The sequence below is a fragment of the Pteronotus mesoamericanus genome, unplaced genomic scaffold, assembly GCF_021234165.1.
Source record: "Pteronotus mesoamericanus isolate MK-2021 breed Mesoamerican mustached bat unplaced genomic scaffold, CSHL_Meso_final contig_192, whole genome shotgun sequence".
Classification (NCBI taxonomy): Eukaryota; Metazoa; Chordata; class Mammalia; order Chiroptera; family Mormoopidae; genus Pteronotus; species Pteronotus mesoamericanus.
The window spans coordinates 2,698,508-2,719,347 of NW_026555082.1; the positions used below are offsets into that span (position 1 = coordinate 2,698,508).

Sequence of the window (20,840 nt, forward strand, 5' to 3'; positions counted from 1 at the left end):
TCTCGTCCGCCCGGAACCGGCTCTCCTAGCAGATGGGCCGACCTCTCACAAGCCCGCGCCCGCCGGTGCCTGTCCGCCCAGCGGTGGCGGGGGGAGAGGTGAGGCGAGCCCTCCCTGGGGGCTGCGGCAGAGCCCGCGGGGAGGGGTCCCCGGGACCGTGGCGGGCGCCCCGCCGGGGCCGGCATGGTGGAGGGGACGTGGGCTCCCGGCAGGCCAGTCCGAGCCGGCCCTTGTGGGGACCCTGACGTGAGCACTGGGCCGACTGGGCCCGAGCCCCGACACAGGGAGGGCCCCGCCGGAGACAGGCCCCGGTCAGCAGGTCTGGGTTCCGGGTGTCCCTCGCACGCCCTCGGCACCGACTGTGTAGGAACAGGACGAGGCGGGCAGGTGGGGGGCGGAGACGACGCTCAGGGTGCGGGCCGGTCGGCCCAGCCCGGCTTCCTCGGGGCGGCGCCGGTCGGCCATCAGTCTCAGGAGCAGCTGGTTGGACCAGGCAATGCCCAGGGCCGGAGCGAGGCGCCCCCCCGGGGCCCTGCGGCAGGGGACACCGGCGTCACTCCCTGGCACCAGGCCCCCAGGCCGCACCCCCCCGCCCCCATCCGGGCCCCGCTCACCCTGGCGGTCCTGCCGCTCTGTCCTCCTCCGTGGCCTCCGTCACCTGGAAGGTCAGCCGAGGGTCAGCGGCAGAGCTGCTGGGGGGGGCGGGGGCGCACGGGGAGGGCGGCCCACCTGGTTGATGCAGAGCACCGGGCTCCGGAAGGCCTGGCTGAGCCGGCGCAGCGTGGCCCCCAACGCCTGCAGAGCCCGGGCCCTGCGCGCCGAGGCCAGCCCGTCGAACTCGCAGCGGAACGGGGCCGCCACGGAGTCGATGACCACCAGGCGGGCCGACCCCCGCGACAGCAGCACAGGCACCCTCCTGCTCACACACTCCAGCAGCGCGTCCTGGAAGCCCAGGGGCGGGGGGCTGTCACCTTTGGGGGGGCCCACACCTCCCCTCCCCCGTGCACCCTGGTGTCTCACCAAGTCCTGGTGGGGAACCCGACCCCCCCCAGCCATAGTGTGACCTCCTTCCATGGCCGCACAACTGGTTCTGACCCCCTGGACTTGGGGCCACCAGTACGAGGCCTTGTCAGCTGTGCCCCGGGTGGCCCTGAGCCGGGCAGAGGCGAGAGGGAGGCAGCAGGGCGGGAGTCCCGGTCCTCCCGGCCCCAGGCCGCACAGCGGGACGCCGCACGTGGCCCAGGTGGGGCTGCAGGTGCCCGGTCCCCCGAGCAGCCCTGGTGGCTGGGACTGTCGGGCCCCAGGGCTGGGCGGCCGAACGCGGGCTGTCTAGTCAGAACACCCAAGTGCTGTCTCCCATGGTCCCCGTGGTTCCACGTCCTGAGGCGAAACCCTGCCCTGTGCTCCGCCCCCAGGGTGTGTGCAGGAGAACCCCAGGGCCAGGAGGGCAGCGGAGGCAGCGCCCTGGAAGACGCCGTCAACGTGAGTCCTGCGCCCCGGGCACCGGGGCAGGCAGGTGGGAGCAGGGCCAGGAGGCCCAGCGGGGCTCCGCGGGGAGACCTGTCCCCGGCAGAGGGTGGAGGCCTGTCTCCCCCAGAGCTGGGAGCAGAGAACAGAGGGTGGGAGCAGAAAGGCCACCAGGTCTTGGTGGCCTGGCCCTGATGCTCCCACCCACCGCCCTCTCTTGTAGTGACGCCCCGCCCACCCCAGGACGCGGGACCACGCTGCTCTGCGAGGCCGGGGCCGGCCCTGTGACGGCCAGGGGACAGCTGCCCCGGCCGAGGGCCCTGGAGCTCGGGCACCGCCGCACGGACCTCCCTCCACAGCCCGCGTCCTGGGCCCGGCACACACTGTCACACGAGCCACCACGCCGCCCGGCGGGACCCCGGAGGACGGCGGGCGGGCGCAGCTGCCTCTGGGCAGCATCTGGGAGGCCCGCCTCTGTTCCCTGTTCCTTCCCTGCGTGTGATGTACTTTACTGTAAATTTTTTTAAAATTAAAAGTTTATATGCCTTCACGTGACGTTCTTTTTCTAACAGCTCTAAGGCAGGCCAGGCCCTGACCCACCTGCTGGAGCGGCCGCCCCGTGTGCGGTCTGGGGCAGCGCCCGCCGCCCACGTCTCCTGGGCCCCTCCCCTCATCGCTTGACCCGCACGGCGTCCCGGCGCTGGCCAGGCCAGCCGCACGGCCCGGTGGGCGGTGACCTGAGGCCCCCCGCCACCCATGCGCAGGGCTGGCAGAGCACGCCCGGGCCGCCCGGTTCAGCCCGAGCGACACACTGGTCATGAATGACGTTGCTCTGAGCGTGAGGCCTGTCCCCAGGGAGGTCTGCGCTGGGGCCCCGCCCGCCCGCCGGGCACTCACCACGTTGGCCACGTGCTCGATGAAGATGTGGTCACCAAATCGCAGCTTCTCGACGGCATCGCCCGGAGCGTCCGTCCGCAGGCGCGGCTGCTGGGCGACGAGCTGCTGCAGGCGCTTGTGGGGGAAGGCGCCCTCCGTGCAGACGTACACAGCCCCTGGGTGACCGCACGCGAGCCGGCGTTGCCCGGGCTGGGGGGCGGGCAGGCAGGCAGGCAGGCAGCACCCCCGCACCGCCCCCGCCCGCCTGGGGGCCGCCCCCGGGGCCTGAGCCCTCGCTCCGCAGCGGAGGTCGGTGGGATTGGCAGGGCCCACAGCCTTTGAAGTGGCCCCACAGGGCGCCATCGGCCCGCACTCCTTGGTGCCACTTTCAGGCCCCACGGTGACACTGTGTCTTCGCTGCCCGGGTAGGTGCCCCGTCCGGGGAGCGGGCACAGCCGTGGGCTCTCGGGGGTCAGCGGCCAGAAGGTGCTGTGCCCTGTGCGACCTCGGAGCCCCGGGGGAACCGCACATCAGCGCTGCAGGTTTTCATAGAAACCTAGAGCTGCTCCAGGGCTCTCACAGGCAGAAAACACACCCTGATTTTCTAGCGCTTGGGGACCCAACAGGCAGCCTTGAAAATGCGCTCACGCCACACACAGGACCAGGCAGGGGCGAGCGAGCGCCTGCGCGGGTAAGGCCGTGGGGAGCTGCCGGCCAGCCCACGCGACGGGGCCTCGGGCTCCGCATGGGGTCGGGGCTGGCCGCGCTCCCCGGGGAGGGCACCCAGAGCCATGTGAGGAGGAAGACGCCAGCCGCAGCAGTCGGCCCTGGGTCCCGGCCCCGAAGGACAGCGGCCAAGAACATAGCTGGGACCCCGAAAGCCGACTGGATGGCCCCCGCCCTCCGCCAAAGGGGCAGCCACTCACCGGCCTCCAGGCCCCCGAACCGCCGCGGAAACTGCACAGCGAGGCAGAGCTGCAGCGCCAGCTGGGTCTTCCCGGCCGAGCTGCGGCCGGCCAGCTCGGTGATGCCATCCAGAGGCAGCCCGCCGCCCAGGAGCCTGTCCAGCACCGGGCAGCCCAGGCTCAGGCGCTGGTGCTGCTCGGGGAAGCGGTCCCGCTGCAGGTGCAGGTCGAGTGCTGGGGGCGGTGCAGAGTCAGGCCCAGCCCCCCTGCCCTGCACGGGGCCCGCGGGTGGGCAGGGTGTGCGGTGGGGGGAGGGGCGTGAGGAGGTGGCCACCGGCAGGCGCTCTGGTCAGGAGGCCCTGCCCGCGCCCCTCGGCCTCTGGCCTCCACGCTCCTCCTCTGGCCTGAGGACCGACCCCTGGAGCGAGGGCCCGTCCTGGTGCCGCCACCAGGCCCGCGGCCGATCCTCAGGGGAGCAGGGCTGACGGGAAGGGGCCCAGCGAAGCCCCGGGGCCCGGGCAGAGCACAGCCACTCGGCCCACCTGTGACGGCGCTGCTTCCCCGCAGGTGCAAGGAGACCGTCCGCAGCAGGTGCTGCAAATCAGGGCCCGAGAGGCCAGTCAGTCTCTGCAAGTCGGGTCCAGAAAAGTGCAGCACCTCCTTCGGGGAACTCAGTTTGGCTGAAATTACACAAATAAGTTGCAGGCCAGAGGAGTGGCGCACGGCAACACAGCAGGGGCTGGGAGGGCAACGCCTGCAGTCTGGGGACCTGGCGGCAGGAGCCAGACCCCGCCCCCGAGCCGCGGGGGCCCGGGCGCAGCGGGGCGGCGACGGGACGGGACGGGAGGGCCTGGGCGGCCACCGCCGCCGCCCACCCCTACCCCCGCTGCCTCCACGCTGCCACGGCCGCCCCGTCCCCGCTGGGAAACCTTTCTCAGACCTGCACACGAGGGCCCGGGCCCGAGCCTGGGGACTGCGCCTCGGGCGGGGGTGCAGGAAGAAAAGCTGCCCCGCCCCAACAAGCGTCCACCGTGCCGCCCAGCCGGCCAGGACGGCCGCAGGGCTGGCTTGTGGGGCGAACAGAGAAGACAGGGAGCGTCAGCGTGTCAGGGGGCGCCCGCGGGGTGGGGGTTCAGAGTTAATGTGTCTGGAAGATCCGGTCATCTGGGAGCGCAGTGCGTAAATCAACCATGCGCTTGGAGAAACACATTGCTTTCAAACTACAGAAAGAATAAGAGCCCTGGCCGGGTGGCTCAGTCACAGCTTTGTCCCACGCACCCAAAGGGTGCGGGTTCGATCCCCGGTCAGGGTGTGTACAGGGGGCAAAGACGTTTTTTTGTCTCACATCAATAAGCATATCCTTGGGTAACGATTTTTAAAAAGCGAAAGAACTCTAAAAACATAGTTAGCCAATCAAAAGAAAACAACAAAACAGAACAGAGAGCTCAGCATAAGGGAGAGTTAAACCCAAACTTTTCAGGAACTACCTCAGATACGTGCGCCCCGAGTGCTCGATTAAAAGACACACAGGGTCAGCCTGGGTGAAAGGAAACAGAAAGCGACCAACAGGCCCCTGGCACCCAGCTCCCGGCCGCGGCCTCGGCCCCTGGGTGCTCGGGCCCGTTAGGGGTCGTCCAGCACCCTCGTGGGGGAGCAGCCCCGACAGGGACCACGGGGGATGGGAGGCGAGGGGTCCCAGGACGCCCACTAGGGCGCAGACCCGCAGCCGAGCCGTCCCGCCCTCTGAGCATTTAAGGTGGAGCCCAGGTGCCTGCCAGGCCCACAGGAAGGTGTGCGGACTCAGCGAGAGTGCAGCGTGTGAGGAAAGGGGGACTGCTGACGGGGGGGGGGGGGGGGGCCACAAAGGACAGAGTCATCCCCGCCCCTGGGTTCCATGGTGGCCTTGTCCCCACGCACAGCCCTGCCCGCTGGCGGGACCCAGTGCCTTCCAGCGTGGGAGGCAGTGGGGCACCCGCCTGCCTTCCTGCAGGGAGTCCGAGCACCGACTGCCGCCAGACGCAGCCGCGGGCTCCGCACTTGGAGGCCCAGAGGTCAACGCAAAACCACGGAGGACTGGTGACACGTCTGCTATTACTTTGGTGAAAGTAAAATTAACCTTTGAAGATTTTGTTTGTTTATTTTTAGAGAAAGGGGAAAGGAGAAAAAAATACATCCATGTGTGGTTGCCTCTCATGCGCCCCCTACTGGGGACCTGGCCCACCACCCAGGCCTGGGTCCTGACCGGGAATGAAACCGTAACCCTTGCGTTCACAGGCTGGTGCTTAATCCACGGAGCCACACCAGCCAGGGCTAAAATTAACTTTTAAAAAATGCTTTCAGTTAAACACACACACCTGGTGTTCCAGCATCGGCGCCCGGGGCGCGCTGGGAAGAGTCGGGGGAGGGGAGGGCAAAGGAGGGCAGGGCAGGGCAGGGCAGGGCAGGGCAGGGCAGGGTTGGGGGCCGCTGGGCCACCTTGGCGCCTGTTTACACAAAGCACAAGGTTTGTAGGTGTAACCCCAATAAACAACGCAACAGCTAATGATACAAGAGTAAACTCCCGCACACTCACAGCTGCAGACCCGCTTCTGCCAGGCCCCGCGCAGGTCCGCGCGCTTTCCACAGGCGCCGGCAAGCGTACCTTTCTTAACTGCGGCGATGACTCTGGGGTTCAGGTCCAGGTGATCCAAGTCCATTTCTTCAGGGGGCGGATACCGGGACGAACAGCCCCCAGGGACACACATGCTGCCAGGCTCGCTGGGGACCCAGGCCGCTGGGAGGCGCCGTGGTGGGGGCGAGGGCCAGGTGTGCGTCCAGCGTCCCCTTCACTCTGCAGGGACACCCCGGGGTGGGGCCACGGCAGCCTCTCTGTCAGAGCCGCTGCTTGGTGTCAGGAACCTCAGGCTCGACCCACGCGCTGAGGGCCCGGGAGAGTCCCCGGCCCCCCTGCACTCGGCCAGCGCAGCGCGTGGCTGTCCTGTGCTGCCCCTCCTCCGCAGAACGGGTCAGAAAGGGAAAGGACGTCGCCCCGACCCACCGGCCCCGCAAGGCCAGCAGGTGCGGACGCGTGCGCTCTGGGCTCCTCGGTGAGGTGCCGCCTGCCCCCCACTTTGGTTTCCCTGCAGTGTTTCTCCACAGGGCATCTCGAAAGGGTGAGTTTGGGATCTTGCAGGGTGCTCAGGGGTCGGGGACTATGCGACTGCCACGCAGACCGCGCCCGGCCAGCTCGGTCCTCCCCGGCCGCCGGTCCTGGGCTGCCTCACTCCCAGCTCAGGGTCACCCAGGAGCCCTCCTGCCAGCTACTCTGTCTTCCTCTTGCGGCCCCCAAATAGCAGGGCATGTGGCAATGCCAAGGCTGGCGCCACTCGGCCCGAAGCGGGCATCACCGTCTCCCAGCAAGGCCAGGCCCTGCTGGCTCACCAAGACCCAACGCCTCCGCTACGGTGGCTACACGGCTTGTGGTGCTGCACCAACGTGGAGAGTAGGTGGGTTTTGAAGCTTCAAGAACCGGCCCCACATGCGCACAGCCCGGTCAGGGAGGCCCAGCGCTGGCCCCAGGAAGGATGGCCACGCCCCGGGCCCACGGCGTGAGCTGGAGGCTGCTTGGCCTAACACCCGGGAGGCAGCTGCGGACAGGAGGAAGCTGGGGCTCAGAGTGCCGGCCCTCTGCCCGGGGAATCAGCTCCGGAACCCCAGCCAGGGCGCTCCCCGGCAGCAGGCTGGTCCCGCGTTCCACCTGGAGCAGGGCGCCGGGGCTCCGGGTCGGCTGTTCGGCACAGGGCCGACAGCAAACACACCGAGGTGCCCCTGCTCCCGGCTCCCCCGGGGGCTGCACATCAGAGCCACCGGAGGCCTGGGGAGCTTGGGCGCAGGGCCCGCTGTCCGCTCCGTGGGGGCGGGGCCATGGGCATTTTGTGGAGCTCCAAACTGCATTGAGGTGCAGAGTTAGATTCCTGGGACAGACAGCAAGGGGTGTGCGGTGTCCTCACCTGACTTGGCAGGGAGACCATCTTCGTAATCACGGAGCCCGGGGGACAAGGACCAGCGACCGCCCCCAGGCACCGGAGCACCTGGACCAAAGGCCGAGGCCCAGTTTTAACCTCTGGAGGACGTGCCTTGTGTGTCCCTCCCCTGGGCTGGTGGCTCTGGGAGGCCCCCTGGGCCTGGGTTCGGACAGAGCCCGGGAGGCTGTTGGGAGGCAGCGGCCGCCAGGAGGGGCCTGAGTGCAAACCCTGGGTTCTGACTGGACGGGAGGCTGAGCCACCACTGACAGGCATCCTTCGTGGGCCAGGCGCTGGGCGGTCAGCCCCGGGCCCCGTGCCCTCTAACCCAGGAGGGGCCTGTGCACAGGAGACAGACCGGAGCCGCTTCCCGGAGCATCTGGATTTAGCGTCACTTAAGGGGACAGTTAACGACACAGGAAAAGCAGCGTCTGCAGCGTCTCTTAGGCTGGAACTGGAGGCTCTCATGACTGAGTCGGGCGTCGCGCACTGTGGGGATTCCCCATTACTGCCTGGAGCGAGGCCCTGCGACCCCCTCCCCCCGGGATCCTCTGTCTCTGGGGCTCCGGGGAGCAGGCCTGAGGCCCTCGGTTCGGCCACCCACACTGGGGTGGGAAGGTGGGGCAGCGGACTGGCCGCCTGCCCGGGGGCAGCAAGACTCAGTTTTCAAGGGCCTGCAACGGACTTGCGGTAAAGAACGGCAAGGAGGGTGAAGACCTTGCAGGACGAAGGCGCTGAGGGGTCACACCTCCGGCTGCCCCGGGGCCGGGCGAAGCGCCTCGCTCAGCGTGGACGCACAGAGCGGTGAGGCGACGGGCCGAGGCCACTCAGCCAGCGAGCGGCCGCCCTGGGTCTCAGGTCCGGGCCGCGCGTCCTAAGCGCCTCACCAGTGTCGGCCTGTCCCCGCCTCCTTGGCCGGCCAGCGAGCCACCCGGCGGGGCTGCTCGAGCCCCACGTGCGGCAAACCTGGCCGCCCTGCCCAGGGCGTGCCGCACCGCTGGGACCGGCGCGAGGGAGCGGGGGCTGCCCTTCCCGCCACGGCTGCTGGGCGGCCGCCCCCTCCGCCCTCCGCCTTCTCCCGCGGCCCCGGCCCGTCCAGCCCCGTGGCTCCGAGCCCGCCCCTCTCCAGGAACTCCCCGGCCCCGGCCGCCGGAGGACCGCGCCGCCTCGCGCGCCCACCCCCCCTCCCCGCCCCTGCGCGTCCCTCCGCGCCCACCACCTTGACCCCGCCCTGTCTCCTCCTCCGAAACTGCCCGACCTCGTATACTCGGGGCGCCCGCCCCCGCGGCCCCCGGGCCGCCGTCTTGACCGGGGCCGGGGTTCCGGCGGCGGGCGACCTCCTTCACACCTGCGGGTTGACAGCCCCGACACCAGCCTTCTCCTCGCTCACGAGTCCAGCCGCGCCGGCCCCGGCTCCTTCCCACTGCCGGGACCCCTCCAGGGCCGGCGCCTGGCTATCCCTCTGCCCTCGCCCGGCCTCGCCCCCCGACTCCCCGAGCCACTGCCCACCTCGGCCCCGCTGGACGGTAGCTCTCACCTCGCGCGCGCTTTACGATTCGCGCGGTCCTGCCTCTCAGTCTCGCCTTCCAATAAGGGCCTGGAGCCCTGACACGGATACGCCAATCAGAGAGGAAGTAGCGTTACGTCTAAGTCGGACTGACCAATCCAAAGTCTCAATGGCCTTGACAGAGGCGGAGCGTGCCCGGGACGGCCCTCACTGCCGATTGGTGACTGACCACAAGGCTGGCAGGGGAGGTGTCCTTGCGCAGATTGGAGAGCGCAGCGATGGGGCGGATCCAGGCCTCCCATTGGTCCGAGCTCCGGTACGATTGTGCCGATTGGACGCGGACGCTGTCAGCCGCACGGGCGGGGCGGGGCTGTTGGCGGGGCGAAGGCCGAGCAAGAGCGGTGGGCGAGCGCTGCGGCGGCGTCATGTCCTCTGAGGTGGCCGCCCGCCGCGACGCCAAGAAACTGGTGCGCTCGCCCAGCGGCCTGCGCATGGTGCCGGAACATCGCGCCTTCGGCAGCCCGTTCGGCCTGGAGGAGCCGCCGTGGGTCCCGGACAAGGAGGTAGGTCACGGCCCCCCGCCAGCGCCCCGTCCGCGCCTGGGAGCCCCGAACCCCGTCCGCACGCCGGACCCGCGTCGGCGCCCCGGACCCCCGTCCGCACGCTTCAAACGCGCCCCCTGCCCGCCCCGCCTCCCCGACGTCCCTTGTCTGTCCCCTCAGGGCCGCCCTCGGGCACCCCGCCCCGCGCCTCTGGGCCGCCCTGGGCCCCGCCGACCGCGCGCTCCACCCCCCTCCCGGGGCCTCGGGCACTCCGCCTTCTGCCTGGCTCCTCTCTCGGGACCCCGGGAGCGCACCCCCTTCCCGCGCCGCCAGTGGTCGGGGTCCCTCGCTCGGCCCTCCCTCCCCGACGTGTCCCCACCTGGAAGTCACCTGTGAGTTCCACGACCGCGGCTGAGCTGCCGGGGTGGCCCAGGTGCAGCGCCTGCCCCCGGAGCGGAGCCCCGAGTTAGTTTTCGAGCAGCTTTCGCGGGGGGCGCGGGGCGCGGGGCGCGTTGGCGGCGCCGGGCCTCCAGCGGGGGAGCGGGAGCGCGGCGGCCCGCGGAGGCCGCAGGGGTTGGGGCGGGGGGGCCGGAGCTGCCCTGCTGGCGGGTGGGCGCGGCCGCTGCTGGCGGCCCTTTGGTGTCAGGCCGGGCGTTTGGGCCGCTGCCCGCCCGCCAGCCATTCGCAGCCGCCCCGCCGGGCAGGAGGGCCGCGCGCCCCTGTGAATCCTGTGCCCGAAGGGCTCCACAGCGCGGAGACTTTGTCCCGTGCAACGTGTCGGGCCGACGTCGGCTGAGAACGCTGTGTGCGTTCGCGGAGGGCAGCTCGGAGCAGGGCGTGTGCACACGCGCGGCGCCCTCCAAAGCCCGGGCCCCTGCCCGCGTCAGCCTCGCGTGCGCCGGAGCCCCGCGCCCCCTCCGTCCGCCCTCAGCCCGCGTCCGTCCGGTGACCGCCCGTCCGTGGTTTGCGCCGAGGAGCTGGCGCGCGCGTCTCGCGTGCTGCTCTGGGTATCGTCCCATCCGTGAGCGAAACGGGCAAAGCGCCGAGACCTCCGGGAGCGCCTTTCCCGGAGCCCCTGCCCCCGAGTCCGCGACGGCGGCAGGCTGTCCGCGGAGGAGTGAACTCCGGTGCCTTGGGAGCCGCGGCGGCCAAGTGGGGGCCGCTGGCGGGGCAGGGCCGCCGGAGATCGCCTCGCTCCCCGGTCTCGCTGCCTGGAGTCCTGGCCGTAGGCGGCACTCGCCGTTTGGGGAGCTGAGAGGCCAGCGCCCAGCGAAGGATGGGAGTGGCCGCGGCCCCAGGGTGACGATGCGGTGGGTGGTCGCTGCCCCGCGCAGGCCGCGGGCTCCGGGCGTCTGGCCCCCGGGGGTGCCCTTTGCTCCTGCGTTCCTGCCCGAGGCGCCTCTTCTCTGCGCTCACAGCCACTCTGGCTCGCGTGCGTCCCTGGCTGGCGCCGGTAAGGGATGACTGAAGGGAAGAATGGCCAGCGTGACCGTCCTCATGAGCACACGTCCCAGAGTTCACCTCACAGCCACGGGGAGGGAGCGGGCGGGTGTCCATCAGGACGTCAAAGTAGCACAAAGCCACGTGGAAGGAGGCCGGCGAGTGACCATGCAGATAGAGGCCAACTGGCCTCTCCCTCCGTGGGGGAGGGGCCGCGACCTCAGCAGGGCCAGAGGGGTGCCCCGCCGGGGTGTCCTGCAGGCCAGGCCCCTGTGCCCCCGCATCCTCCCATCCGGCCCACCCCCCCCCCACCCCGAGTTGCCTCTGAAGATGTTTTTCTCTAACTCGTCCCTGACAGCTCCACAGCCCCACGTGCTGCGTGGCTGTGCGAGAGCGTGGCCTGGGCCACACCGGGTTTCCGCCGAAGCAGTGTCCCCGGGCACCCCGCTCTGACTGCCCCTCCGTGCGCGCTGCCTCCGCCATCACTACTCCCGGTCTTCCCCGGGAGGCGGCGGTGGGGCGGGGCGCCCCTGGAGCCCGGCCAGGCTGCCCCAGGACTCTTGCGAAATTGTTTGTTGGGTGGAAATGCCTGGGCCACGGCAGCACACCCCACCCCCCTGCCCCGGAAGTGTCACTCCCAGGTCGGAAGGAGGGCAGGGAGCCTCTCCAGGGAGGCGCTGTGGCGCGCCTGCTGCCTGCTGCGGGCTTGCCCCACCGCGTCCCCGGCCGCACCCGGCTGCACACGCGTGGCAGAGCCCTGCCTCTTCAGTGTCCTGGGGGCGACAGGGTCCCCGCGTGCAGGCAGCCTCTCGAGAGAAGCCGGCTGTTTGTGGCGGTAGGGACCGGGCGGGGGTCAGGGGGACTGTGGCAGGAGGGGCGCGTCCTCAGCCTGGCCACGCACGGAGCAGCGTCCTTGTCGCAGCGGCACACGCTCCTCCGTGTCACGTGGCTCTGCCTTCCCAGGCCCATCTGCCACAGGTGCCTGACCCTGTGCCAGGTCATTAGCTTGGGCCCATGGGGACACCGCTGAGAGTGTTGGGACTTTTGGGGTGTGTCTGCGTGAGTAGATAGTGAAACCCGAGGGTAACCGGGTCCGGGGCTCCTGCTGCCGTCAGGCTGAGCCGGAAAGCAGAGACGGGGACGGGTAGTGATCACACTGCCATGGGTCTCAGAGGCCCGCAGCCTGAGAAGGCGGCGGGTACGGACCCTGACGCCCCCTTTCCCTGAGCTTTCAGAGGCAAGTTGCAGCAGAGGGAACGTGGGGACAGGGGCGGGGCATCCCCGGGGGAGCGTGGAGGGGCTGCTTCTCTCCGGGGGCAGGAGGGGCTGAGAGGGAGCCACGCAGCGGCCCGCCCTCCGTGCATGGGCCTCCCTCTCTTCCTGGCCTGCGGTCCCTGGCCGGGGCGGCTGTGTCTCCTCTGGTCAGCGAGGACAGGGGTGAACCATCTGCTCCCAGCGTCCTTGGTCACAGGCGGTAAGGGCTTGAGTCACCAGCAGGCTGTACGTTGCTCAGGGTTTGGCCTGGTTTTCTGGCCTCAGTTTCCCCAACCCACTCACCCAGGAGTTTTCCCAGCTTCTCACTGTCCTATCCCAACCGCTTTCAGCTTCTGGGGGGGGCAGGTTTCCCGCCCCAGAAGGACCTGCAGGTCTCGCTTCTCCAGTGTGAACCCAGAGGGCGATGCAGCCTGTGCGCCCCGGAGCTTGTGGGGCAGGGAGGCAGGTGGAGCCTCGAGCAGGGGCAGCCTGGGAGTGCCCTCGGGGGCTGAGACAGACTGCCTTCGAAGTGCCCGCCGGGGCAGGCTGTCTGCACACCGGCAGCCCAGACGCTGAGATTCATCCCTAGGACCCACATGGCTTCGCGCCCCTTCTTCCCGCCCTCCACACGGCCCCTCCCACGGCGCTGATAGGCGGCGCAGAGCTGGGGGCAGAGAACAAGTGGGTCACGTAAATAGCAAATCTGGACCCCAGCGAGGAGTTCGTGTCCCAGGGTCCTTGGAGGGGCTGGACCGCTGCAGGGGCACTGCTACCCGCCCCCCAAGGTCTCCAAGGCCGGGCAGAAGAGAGCAGGCGGGGTGCGGGTGCGCGTTCCGGTGCAGCGCTGTGAACGGACGCAGCTCGGGGGCTGCGTCGCCCCAGGTTAGTTGCAGGCCAGCCAGACTGGGGGCCAGCGTCTGGCCGGGCCCAGGGTGTCGAGCAGCATCTGTGCGTCTGAGCCAGGCCACATGCTCAGGGGGCTCTTCACAGAACCTTCCCAGGACACCAAAGGGGATCTCAGATCACAGGCGCCTTCGCCTCGAGAGGGCCCCTCCGCCCTCTGCTGGCCACGAGCTGCTGCCGGGAGGCCACAGCAGCGTCCCCCCGAGTCCCTGGGCTGCGGTGGTCTCCAGGGTCTGCTCCTGCCCTGCTTGGAGCCGTGTGACGCTTGCGCGTTGCGGAGCGTGGACCGTGATGCAGATGCGCGCCCAGCCTGCGGCTGTGTCCCCGGCAGCTGGGTGTCCGACACCCAGGGAAGTCCCGCAGTGACTGCCCGGGAGCCAAAGCTCTGACGCAGGGTCACTTCGTATTTGTAGGAGCCACATTTTTACTCTATAAAAAGGATTATCTTTCAATAAAGATACATCAATCCATGTATTTAAAAAAACTGATTTTTATCCTGGCTGGTATGGCTCAGTGGACTGAGTGCTGGCCTGCAAACCAAAGGGTTGCTGGTTCGGTTCCCAGGCAGGGAACAGGCCTGGGCTGCGGGCCGGGTCCCCAGCAGGGGGTGCACGAGATGCAACCACACATGGATGTTTCTCTCCTCTTTCTCCCTCCCTTCCCCTCTCTAAAAATAAATAAATCTTAAAAAAAAACCCCAAAAAACAAAACCTGACTTTTATGACTTACAGTATTTATTCCTGAGGAACCCAAGAAATGGTCTGGTGAGGGACCCCGGGGCCAGCCAGGTGGGAGGGTGTGACTGTCCTTTGGCACACTTCAGCCTTACGGGGGGCAGGCCGGGCCGGGCGCAAGCAGCAGGCAAGCGGCCAGGCAGCGCCTGAGGCCAGTGGGGACCCTGCAGGTGGTTCTGGAAGGGCCGGGAGGGCGAGGCACCATGCCCACGTCCAGAACTAAGCCACTTGAGCAAAGAAGAAACAAGAAGGTGTTGGTCATGGGCTCTCACAAAGCGCAGACGTGGTGCGCAGTCTGCCAGCCCAGCCCCACAGCCGTCCTGCCACGGCCACGCTGCCGGTGCCCACGGGGGTCCCCCAGACTCTGTCCTGGGCGCTGCCGCTGGCCTGCGCGCGGGCATCCTCAGCGCGGGTTCTGATGCCCATCCTCTCTCCTAGTGCCCGAGATGTATGCAGTGCGACACCAAGTTTGACTTTCTCACCAGAAAGGTAAGCCGAGGCCGTCGGCAGGAGGGGCCCAGATGGACGCCCGCCCTCCCGGGGCTGAGCTCAGGAGCCAGAGCGCGGCCCGCGCTGCGACCCTGCGGGGGCTCTGGCCAGGTCCATGGCGGGGGTGGGGGGCATCCTGCTCTGAGCACGGCTGTGGGGTGTCCTTGCCCGGCGGCAGGCCCCGCTCACTGCCCGCCCACCCCCCCAGCACCACTGCCGCCGCTGCGGGAAGTGCTTCTGCGACAAGTGCTGCGGCCAGAAGGTGGCGCTGCCGCGCATGTGCTTCGTGGACCCCGTGCGGCAGTGCCTCGCCTGCGCCCTGGTGTCCCGCAAGGAGGCCGAGTTCTTCGACAAGCAGCTGGGCGTGCTGCAGAGCGGTGAGCGGCCTGCTGGGCGGTGGCACGGTCCTGCGGTCCCGCGGTCCCGCGTGCGGCCCTCTCCTCCAGGGCGGCCCGCCCTCCACCTCCGGGGCTCCCGCAGCACCAGGCGTGGATCCCCAGGCCTCTCCAGACAGCTCATCTTGCTGGATGTGGGGCCACCAGACGGGATGTTCATCGTGGGGGGGGGGGCATGGCCAGGCACGGCTCCGGCCACCACTCCTGCGGGCCCACATGGGGTCCTGGGCCCCACCAAGGCAGCTGCCCTTCCTGCCACGCAGTTCCTGCTGGCGGGAGGCAGGCGCGCACCTTCCCTGTGCTCGGGCCTTGGCGTGCCACTCCTACAGGGCACAGCTGGAGGGTCCGTGCTCTGAGCCGGGCCTCTGGGGTGGCGTATCTCGCGCCTCTTTCTGAAGGACATGGCGACTGCACTTACGCGGCGGCAAAGCCAAGGACGCAGCACTCCCACCCCAGCGAGGGTTGCGGAGCTCGGCAGCAGGGTCCCAGCCTCCGCGCGTCTGGGGAAGGAGCTGGCTGGGCTCACGCTTGTTTTTGTGCCCCAAGGAGCCACCTTCCTTGTGACTTTGGGAAGCTCGGAGGAACCCGAAACCATGCTTTGCCGCCTGTCCAGCAACCAGAGGTAAGGGCAGGGCCTGCTCAGCCGCGGCAGCGTGTCTCCTGGGCCGTCGGGTGACGTGTGCGGCCCCTGTGTCCCACAGGCTCCTGCTCCTGGACGGAGACAGCCACCACGAGATTGAAATCGCACGCATCTCGACCGTGCAGATCCTCGCGGGAGGCTCCACGCTGGCAGGTGCGCACGCCCGCCCGGCCTGAGCGGGCCCGGGAGCCAGGCGCCCCGAGGCCGGTGCTCAGCTGGTCGGCAGCGTCTTGGGGGTGCCTGCCTGCCCTCCGTGGCGGGCTGGTTCACGGTGTGGCTTTAGGAGCTCACCGGGTGGACGGGGACTTCACGTGTACGCTGAGGAAGGTTCTCCTGCACATGTTTGCAGGGCGCTCCCACGTGCGGCTGGCACCGCTGGGGCCCCCGACGGGGCCAGAGCGCAGCCGATGGTCCCCCAGCGCCGGGCAAGGGTCTGCGCCAGCCAAGCGCCTGTGCCTCACTTGGCCGGCTCCCAGAGTGCTGAGCCCAGCACGCATCTTGCCGCCTAAACCCTGTGCCTCCGTGGCCGTCCTTCCACCGGAAACCCACGGGGCTTAACCCTCTTGCTTCCTGTTTTCTGATGGGCTCTCAATTGTTCTTCTCTCCTGCCGCCTACCTTCCTGACTAGAGAAAGACACTCACACTTACACCAGCCTCCTGGGGAGCCGGCCCACCTCTGAAGGTCAGCCTCGCTCTTCCCAGCATGCTGTGTGCCCTGTACCCGCGTCTCTGCCCTGCCCGGCTGCGGGGGGTCGGGGGGGTCTCGCCAAGGGCCTCTGTGAAATGTTCACTCACGTGTTTGCATCAGTTGGGAAGAGAGGACCGGGTCCGAGAGGCGGGTACCCCGACGGTAGTGAGGACACCTGGCAGAAGAGACGCGTTCGCCGTCGCTCTCACCCAAGGGGCAGTGCCGCCGACTCTGAGCGCAGGCGCGGGCGGCCCTTGCAGTGCCCTCCTGCCCCTGGGCCGGCTCCCTGGCTCCGCCCTGAGGTGGCCGAGGCCCAGGCTCGTGTGATGGCCCTGCCGTCCCCTGGGGCGCCGTGGCGGGCTGGCGGTTAAACACGCCCTGACACAAAGGGCAGGGTCTGGAGAGACCGGGGTCGGCCCTCCGCCTGCCGCCTCGGAGCCACACCCGCCGGCCCGCCGGGCAGAGCCTTCTGGCGCCGCCCGTGGTGGTTGGGGGCCTGGCTCTGCCAAGGACTTTCCCGGAACCGCAGGCCCCACTGCCATGATGTCCCCAAGGGGGCGGGGCGCAGGAACAGCCCGAGCCGGAGGCAGCCAGGGAGCGGCCCGCCGGCCTGCCAAGCGCCAGGGGGGCACTGTGTTCGGCTTTGCTGGCCACGCAGAGCGTGGCCAAGTGGAGAAGTAGCTGGAGGACGTAGGGACCCGTGGCTGCGAGGCGGTCGGACTACTTACCTACTTGCGAGGAGCAGGTGGCGGGCGGAGCACCGGGGCTCCTGCGCTGTCAGGGACCAGCCCCGCAGCAGGAGGGCAGGCCTGAGGCTGGGACGTTAGTTCAGGAGGCTCGTGGGCCCAGGGGCCAGCGCTCGCTTTCCAGCTGGGGCGGCCGCAGGCCCGGGACCTCAGCCGGAGCGCACCCTGCGCCGGCCCGGGGCGCCTTCCCACAGCGCAGGCGGAGTCTGCTCGCGCCTGCCGGACCCCGGTCAGAGCTGGGGGGCCTGCCCTCCGCGGGGCCCTCGGCCTGAGCGGTGGGTCTCGGAGCCAGGGCTGGAAGGGCGTCGTCACCGGAGCAGCCGGTTCCAGCCGGGATGGGCGATGTCCCAGCGGGCCCGTTCCCCGTGTGGCACCTTTGTGGGAGCTGAGCGTCTGGGTTGGCAACCTGGGTGGTGGGACTTCTGCCTCGGTGGTGCTGGGCCTTCGCGCGTGCTCAGCCCCTCAGCGGCACCCCTGCTCCTCGGTGTGGGCGGCTGTGGCCGCCTGGCCTCTGCCCAGGTGCAGGCAGGCGTGGCTGCCTGGTCGGAAGTCTCGCCTGGGAGGGGCGGCCGCCTTCCTCCTTGGCCCCCGGCAGCCTGGTGTGATCCGCTTGTCCCGGGGGCCCCGGGCCAGGAGGTTCCCTTTCCCATCCTGTGAACTCGGGGTTGTCTGCCGGGAGGTCTGAGGAGCTCGCGCTCCCCAGCGGCCCCACAGCCCCAGCCCCAGCCCCCACACCTGGGCTGGAGGCAGCCAGGCCTCTTCACCTGTTTCCCTCCTCCAGGAGGCAGCGCGCGGGCCACAGGCATGTCCCTGCAGTACTCGGCACCAGGGTCAGAGGGCGCGACCCAGCTGAAGCTGACCGCAGGGGAAGACGCGAACTCCAGCAGGAGGCAGGCCATGGTGTGGCTGGCGGCCATGCACAAGGTACTGAGGCGCACGGGCAGGCGGCCCGTGGGCACCGGGTGGGCAGGAGGCGGGGCCCCGGGCTGAGAGCAGGCCTGCTTCTCCGGGGGCGAGCGCGGCCCCCACCCAGCCGTGGGTGCCCCCGCAGCTCCCACCAGGCGCAGGGCCACGCGCACGTCTCCCTGGTTCTGGTTCCCTTGCAGGCCGCCAAGCTCCTCTACGAATCTCGGGACCAGTGACTGCTCGCAGCGGCCGCCTGCTTGGAACAGCGGAGCCAGCGCACTGTGCGCCCCGATGCCCCGCGTGCTGGGAGGGCAGCGTGAGACTTTGGAAAAACAGACGTGTTCGCTCACCTAGTGCAATACGTCCACCGTTTATTAACACTGCAAACAGCTTCCCGCTTTAGAACCTGTCTTGTCTTGCTGACACTTAACTGGGGTAGGACAGACCCAGCTACACTACTGCTGAACTGTTTTTAGCATAACCTACACCACGTTTTTATGAGCGCCAGGTTCACTAGCAGGTTCCCCTCCCCCCCTTCCATTAACCTGCGGGGCGACCTGGGGAGCGGGCCCACGGCCGCCCGCCCGCACACTCGCCCCCACAGCACGAGTTGGGGGCGCGGACAGACCTTTGATACTTCACTACAGGGAGCAGCCGCTTTGTGTTTTGTACTTTTTACTTACTATTTCACTTTATTAAAATAATTGTACGACAATTTGTATATAAAGCTTGATTAAAACCTATTTTGAAAATACAGACCCGGCCGCGCCTCACTGAGTCCCGACCCCGCCGTTGGCGCGGCGGCCCCGTCCGGCCGCGGAACACAGGACTCGCAGCCGCAGTGGGAGGCAGCGGTTTATTGCGCGCGGTCACGGGCGGCGGGGACGCCCCGCCGGGCGCGCACTCCCGTCGCCGCCGCTGTGTACAGTCAGTGCCCGGAGGGACCCAGCTACAGCGTCGGCTCTACACACACTTAGACCTAAATCATACAGACTCGTCCACGGAAAATAAAGCCTGAGGGCCTGGACTTTAATGAGAGAAAAAACATTTCCAGTATCGTTCTGGTGGTCTCGAGTGGTCAAGTCAAAAAATACTTTTGGTATATAAAAGCCTGTCCGTACAGCCAGCTTCGGGGAGGGGCCTGCCTTGTGTTAAGTCCGGAAGTGGGACGAAGGTGATTGTGCCCCGGCGGGTGCAGAGTGGGGAGGCTGAGCCCCACCCTCGTGCCCCACAGCCGCCCTCCTGACGTCTGTGCAGGAGCCCCCACGTCCGTGCCACCCCGCACGCCCGGCCTCGGGCTCCCTGGCCTGTGGGCCGCAGGGTCCGCCGCGTGAGGGCTAAGAACCGCACCTGGGCAGCGAGAGGCTGCAGAGAAGGCAGCTGTGAGCAAAGGAGGGGACAGTGCTGTGCTGAGCCTCCTGACCACAGGTCACTGGGTCTTCAGGGACTTGGGAGTCCAGCCCAGCGCCGCCGGCTGAACAGCGAGGGGAGCCCCCACAGGCCGCCTCCGGTAACGGAAGGGAGCAGCGTGAGTGCGGAGGGGCCAGGCGGTGGGTTTCTGCGCCGTCCGAGTCACAGGCGGCAAGGCCCCCGCGGGGGTGGGACCCCACCGCAGCTGCACAGTCTCACGGCTGGGTGAGCGACATGGGGAACGAGGGGCGGCCTGGGGGCCGAGTCAGTCAGAGCGTTTGTCCTCCTTGGCGACCAACTGGGGGTTAAGTCTAGGGCTTCTATTGGCAGCAGGGGCGGTTTAGGAAGCTGGGCATTTATTCGGATTTACAGTAATTGGCAAAATCCAGTCCTCGGAGGCGACAGTGGAGACCCGGCCTCATCCAGAGCCGGCCGGGCGTCATGCTGCGGGGCCGTCTGCTGCCATGAGCACCACGGAAGCTGCCTCCACCTCCCGAGTCCCGGGCGCGGCAGGGCCTGGGCCGCGGCTCCCGGCGACGCTGCAGCGGAAGGCTCAGGCGAGCGTTCGCTGTCGGGGTTTGATCCGAGGGTACAGCTGGGAAGCCCAGAAAACAAGTCAGAACACGGAGAGGACACAGGGAGCATCCCGGCGCCAGCGGGCTGCCAGCCCCACGAGACCCTCCCTGACTCCTCGACGGCGGCACCCACCCCACCCCGACCCGCACCCCTTCCTCCCACAGCACGAGGTGCCACCTGCAGCGCTCGTCACAGCCCGTGCCCCCGGCAGCTGCCGCCAGGCACAGCGCTCGTGCGTGTCCTTGGGGTACGAGCATCGCCAGCCCCACCAAGGCCGCAGGACGGGTGTGCACTCACCAGGGGGCCCCGCCGGCTCGCACCCCCGCCCGCCCCCGTGGGGACAGCTCTGGGCTGCGGAGGGCTGTGATCGGCGCTTGGGGCTCCCCAGTCGGCTGACTCCGCCAACGCACCCCTGTGCAGAGCGCGCTGAGGCGTGGAGAGGGGCAGCCCCCGGCCCGGGTCCCCTGCAGGGTGCGGCCCCCTGCGCTGACCGTGGGTGCGGAAGGCGAGCGCGGAGCCGCAGCACCGAGCCAGAGCCTGGGACAGTGAGAAAGTGCTCACCCCCAGCAGGTTCTTGGGCACGTAGCCCTCCCGGTCTCCAAGCCGAGCCCACCACCACTCGGTCTCGTTTTCATCCTTGCGCCGGAGGACGGTGATGGCGTCTCCCTCGTGGAAGGACAGCTCGTCGCTGTTCTGGGCCTCGTAGTCCCACAGAGCGTACACCACCCCCTTGTTCATCACGCCCAGCTTCTCCTGCACCCCTGGGACAGGACAGCACGCAGTTGGGTCTCTGCGGGGCCGGGCCAGGCCGCGCCGCTGTCCCCGGGCGGCCCGGTGAGGCCCAGAGCGGCCTGTGGCCTCATGTCAACAGCCTTTTCTAGGCCCCGGCAGAAGAACGCTGCCGATGGGGCTCAAAGGGCTGTTGTTCCAAACGGCATCTCTGAGGGTGAAACTTAGAACCCACACCTAGAACCACCTCCCCAGCGCCAGAGGCTAAGGAAGTGCCGCGACAGCCCTCGAGGGCAGGAGGCACTCCCACACGGCGGCGAAGGGGCACGTCCACGCCCGGGAGTCAACTGTGGGGATCCCGAGGACGGCCGCACATGCTGGTGACCCGGGCCCCCCCCCCTCCCAGCGCAGTGGCCGCTGTCCCCCACACGGCTCCCCAGGCTGCCGCCACCTCTGCGCACAGAGCCGGGGGCAGTGCCCGTCCCGGGGTCTGACGGAGGCTGGGCCCACAGGCGCCCTGCTGGGGTGGGACGGGCCACCTGCGACGGGCTCCCCGGACAGAGCTGCTCCAGCTCCCGGAGGGGCTGAGCCGGCTGAAGCGGCCTCACGAAGACCTGACGCCCCCTCACCGT

The 20,840-nt window shown here is 69.0% G+C and overlaps 4 protein-coding genes across 7 annotated transcripts in view; 2 read left to right on the forward strand and 2 right to left on the reverse strand.

Annotated features, from left to right (window-relative positions):
* KLC1 (kinesin light chain 1) overlaps positions 1-1,976 on the forward strand; it is a 41,582-nt gene extending 39,606 nt beyond the window's left edge. The window contains exons 15-16 of the mRNA XM_054567760.1: positions 1,416-1,482; positions 1,691-1,976. Of these exons, the coding sequence (XP_054423735.1) occupies positions 1,416-1,482; positions 1,691-1,693 (70 nt within the window). The 3' untranslated portion in view covers positions 1,694-1,976. The remainder of the gene's footprint in view (positions 1-1,415; positions 1,483-1,690) is intronic.
* Positions 313-5,944, reverse strand: XRCC3 (X-ray repair cross complementing 3). The gene is made up of 7 exons (XM_054567769.1): positions 5,890-5,944; positions 3,791-3,928; positions 3,270-3,482; positions 2,365-2,519; positions 730-942; positions 615-658; positions 313-532 (listed from the first exon to the last, which is right to left on the reverse strand). Exons 1-7 carry the CDS (start codon positions 5,942-5,944, stop codon positions 313-315), a joined length of 1,038 nt encoding a protein of 345 aa, XP_054423744.1.
* Positions 5,945-9,128: 3,184 nt separating this feature from the next.
* Positions 9,129-18,220, forward strand: ZFYVE21 (zinc finger FYVE-type containing 21). Of its 2 annotated transcripts, XM_054567681.1 has the most exons (8): positions 9,129-9,319; positions 14,068-14,118; positions 14,327-14,495; positions 15,060-15,135; positions 15,215-15,306; positions 15,782-15,835; positions 17,369-17,511; positions 17,694-18,220. In XM_054567681.1, the coding sequence occupies exons 1-8, from the start codon at positions 9,182-9,184 to the stop codon at positions 17,727-17,729; spliced, it is 759 nt and encodes a 252-aa protein (XP_054423656.1). In that variant the 5' UTR covers positions 9,129-9,181; the 3' UTR covers positions 17,730-18,220. The 2 variants fall into 2 exon arrangements, with proteins under 2 accessions (XP_054423656.1, XP_054423657.1); XM_054567682.1 differs by lacking the exon at positions 15,782-15,835.
* A 151-nt stretch (positions 18,221-18,371) lies between these two features.
* The window catches only part of PPP1R13B (protein phosphatase 1 regulatory subunit 13B), a 68,623-nt gene continuing 66,154 nt past the window's right edge, over positions 18,372-20,840 (reverse strand). For 2 of the 3 annotated variants that reach the window (XM_054567774.1, XM_054567773.1), the window contains 2 exons: positions 20,041-20,240; positions 18,372-19,498 (listed from right to left, as the gene is read on the reverse strand). In XM_054567774.1, coding sequence (XP_054423749.1) covers positions 19,457-19,498; positions 20,041-20,240 — 242 coding nt within the window. In that variant the 3' untranslated portion in view covers positions 18,372-19,456. The remainder of the gene's footprint in view (positions 19,499-20,040; positions 20,241-20,840) is intronic. The other variant, XR_008528671.1, reaches the window with a different exon arrangement.

Coding starts and splice junctions, on each gene's coding strand:
- ZFYVE21 (XM_054567681.1), top strand. CDS start 9,182: ATGTCCTCTGAGGTGGCCGCCCGCCGCGACGCCAAGAAACTGGTGCGC. Junction 9,320..14,067: donor CGTGGGTCCCGGACAAGGAG/GTAGGTCACGGC, acceptor CCTCTCTCCTAG/TGCCCGAGATGTATGCAGTG. Junction 15,136..15,214: donor CGCCTGTCCAGCAACCAGAG/GTAAGGGCAGGG, acceptor TGTGTCCCACAG/GCTCCTGCTCCTGGACGGAG.
- XRCC3 (XM_054567769.1), bottom strand. CDS start 5,944: ATGGACTTGGATCACCTGGACCTGAACCCCAGAGTCATCGCCGCAGTT. Junction 943..2,364: donor TCGAGCACGTGGCCAACGTG/GTGAGTGCCCGG, acceptor CTGGGCTTCCAG/GACGCGCTGCTGGAGTGTGT. Junction 533..614: donor AGAGCGGCAGGACCGCCAGG/GTGAGCGGGGCC, acceptor CCCCTGCCGCAG/GGCCCCGGGGGGGCGCCTCG.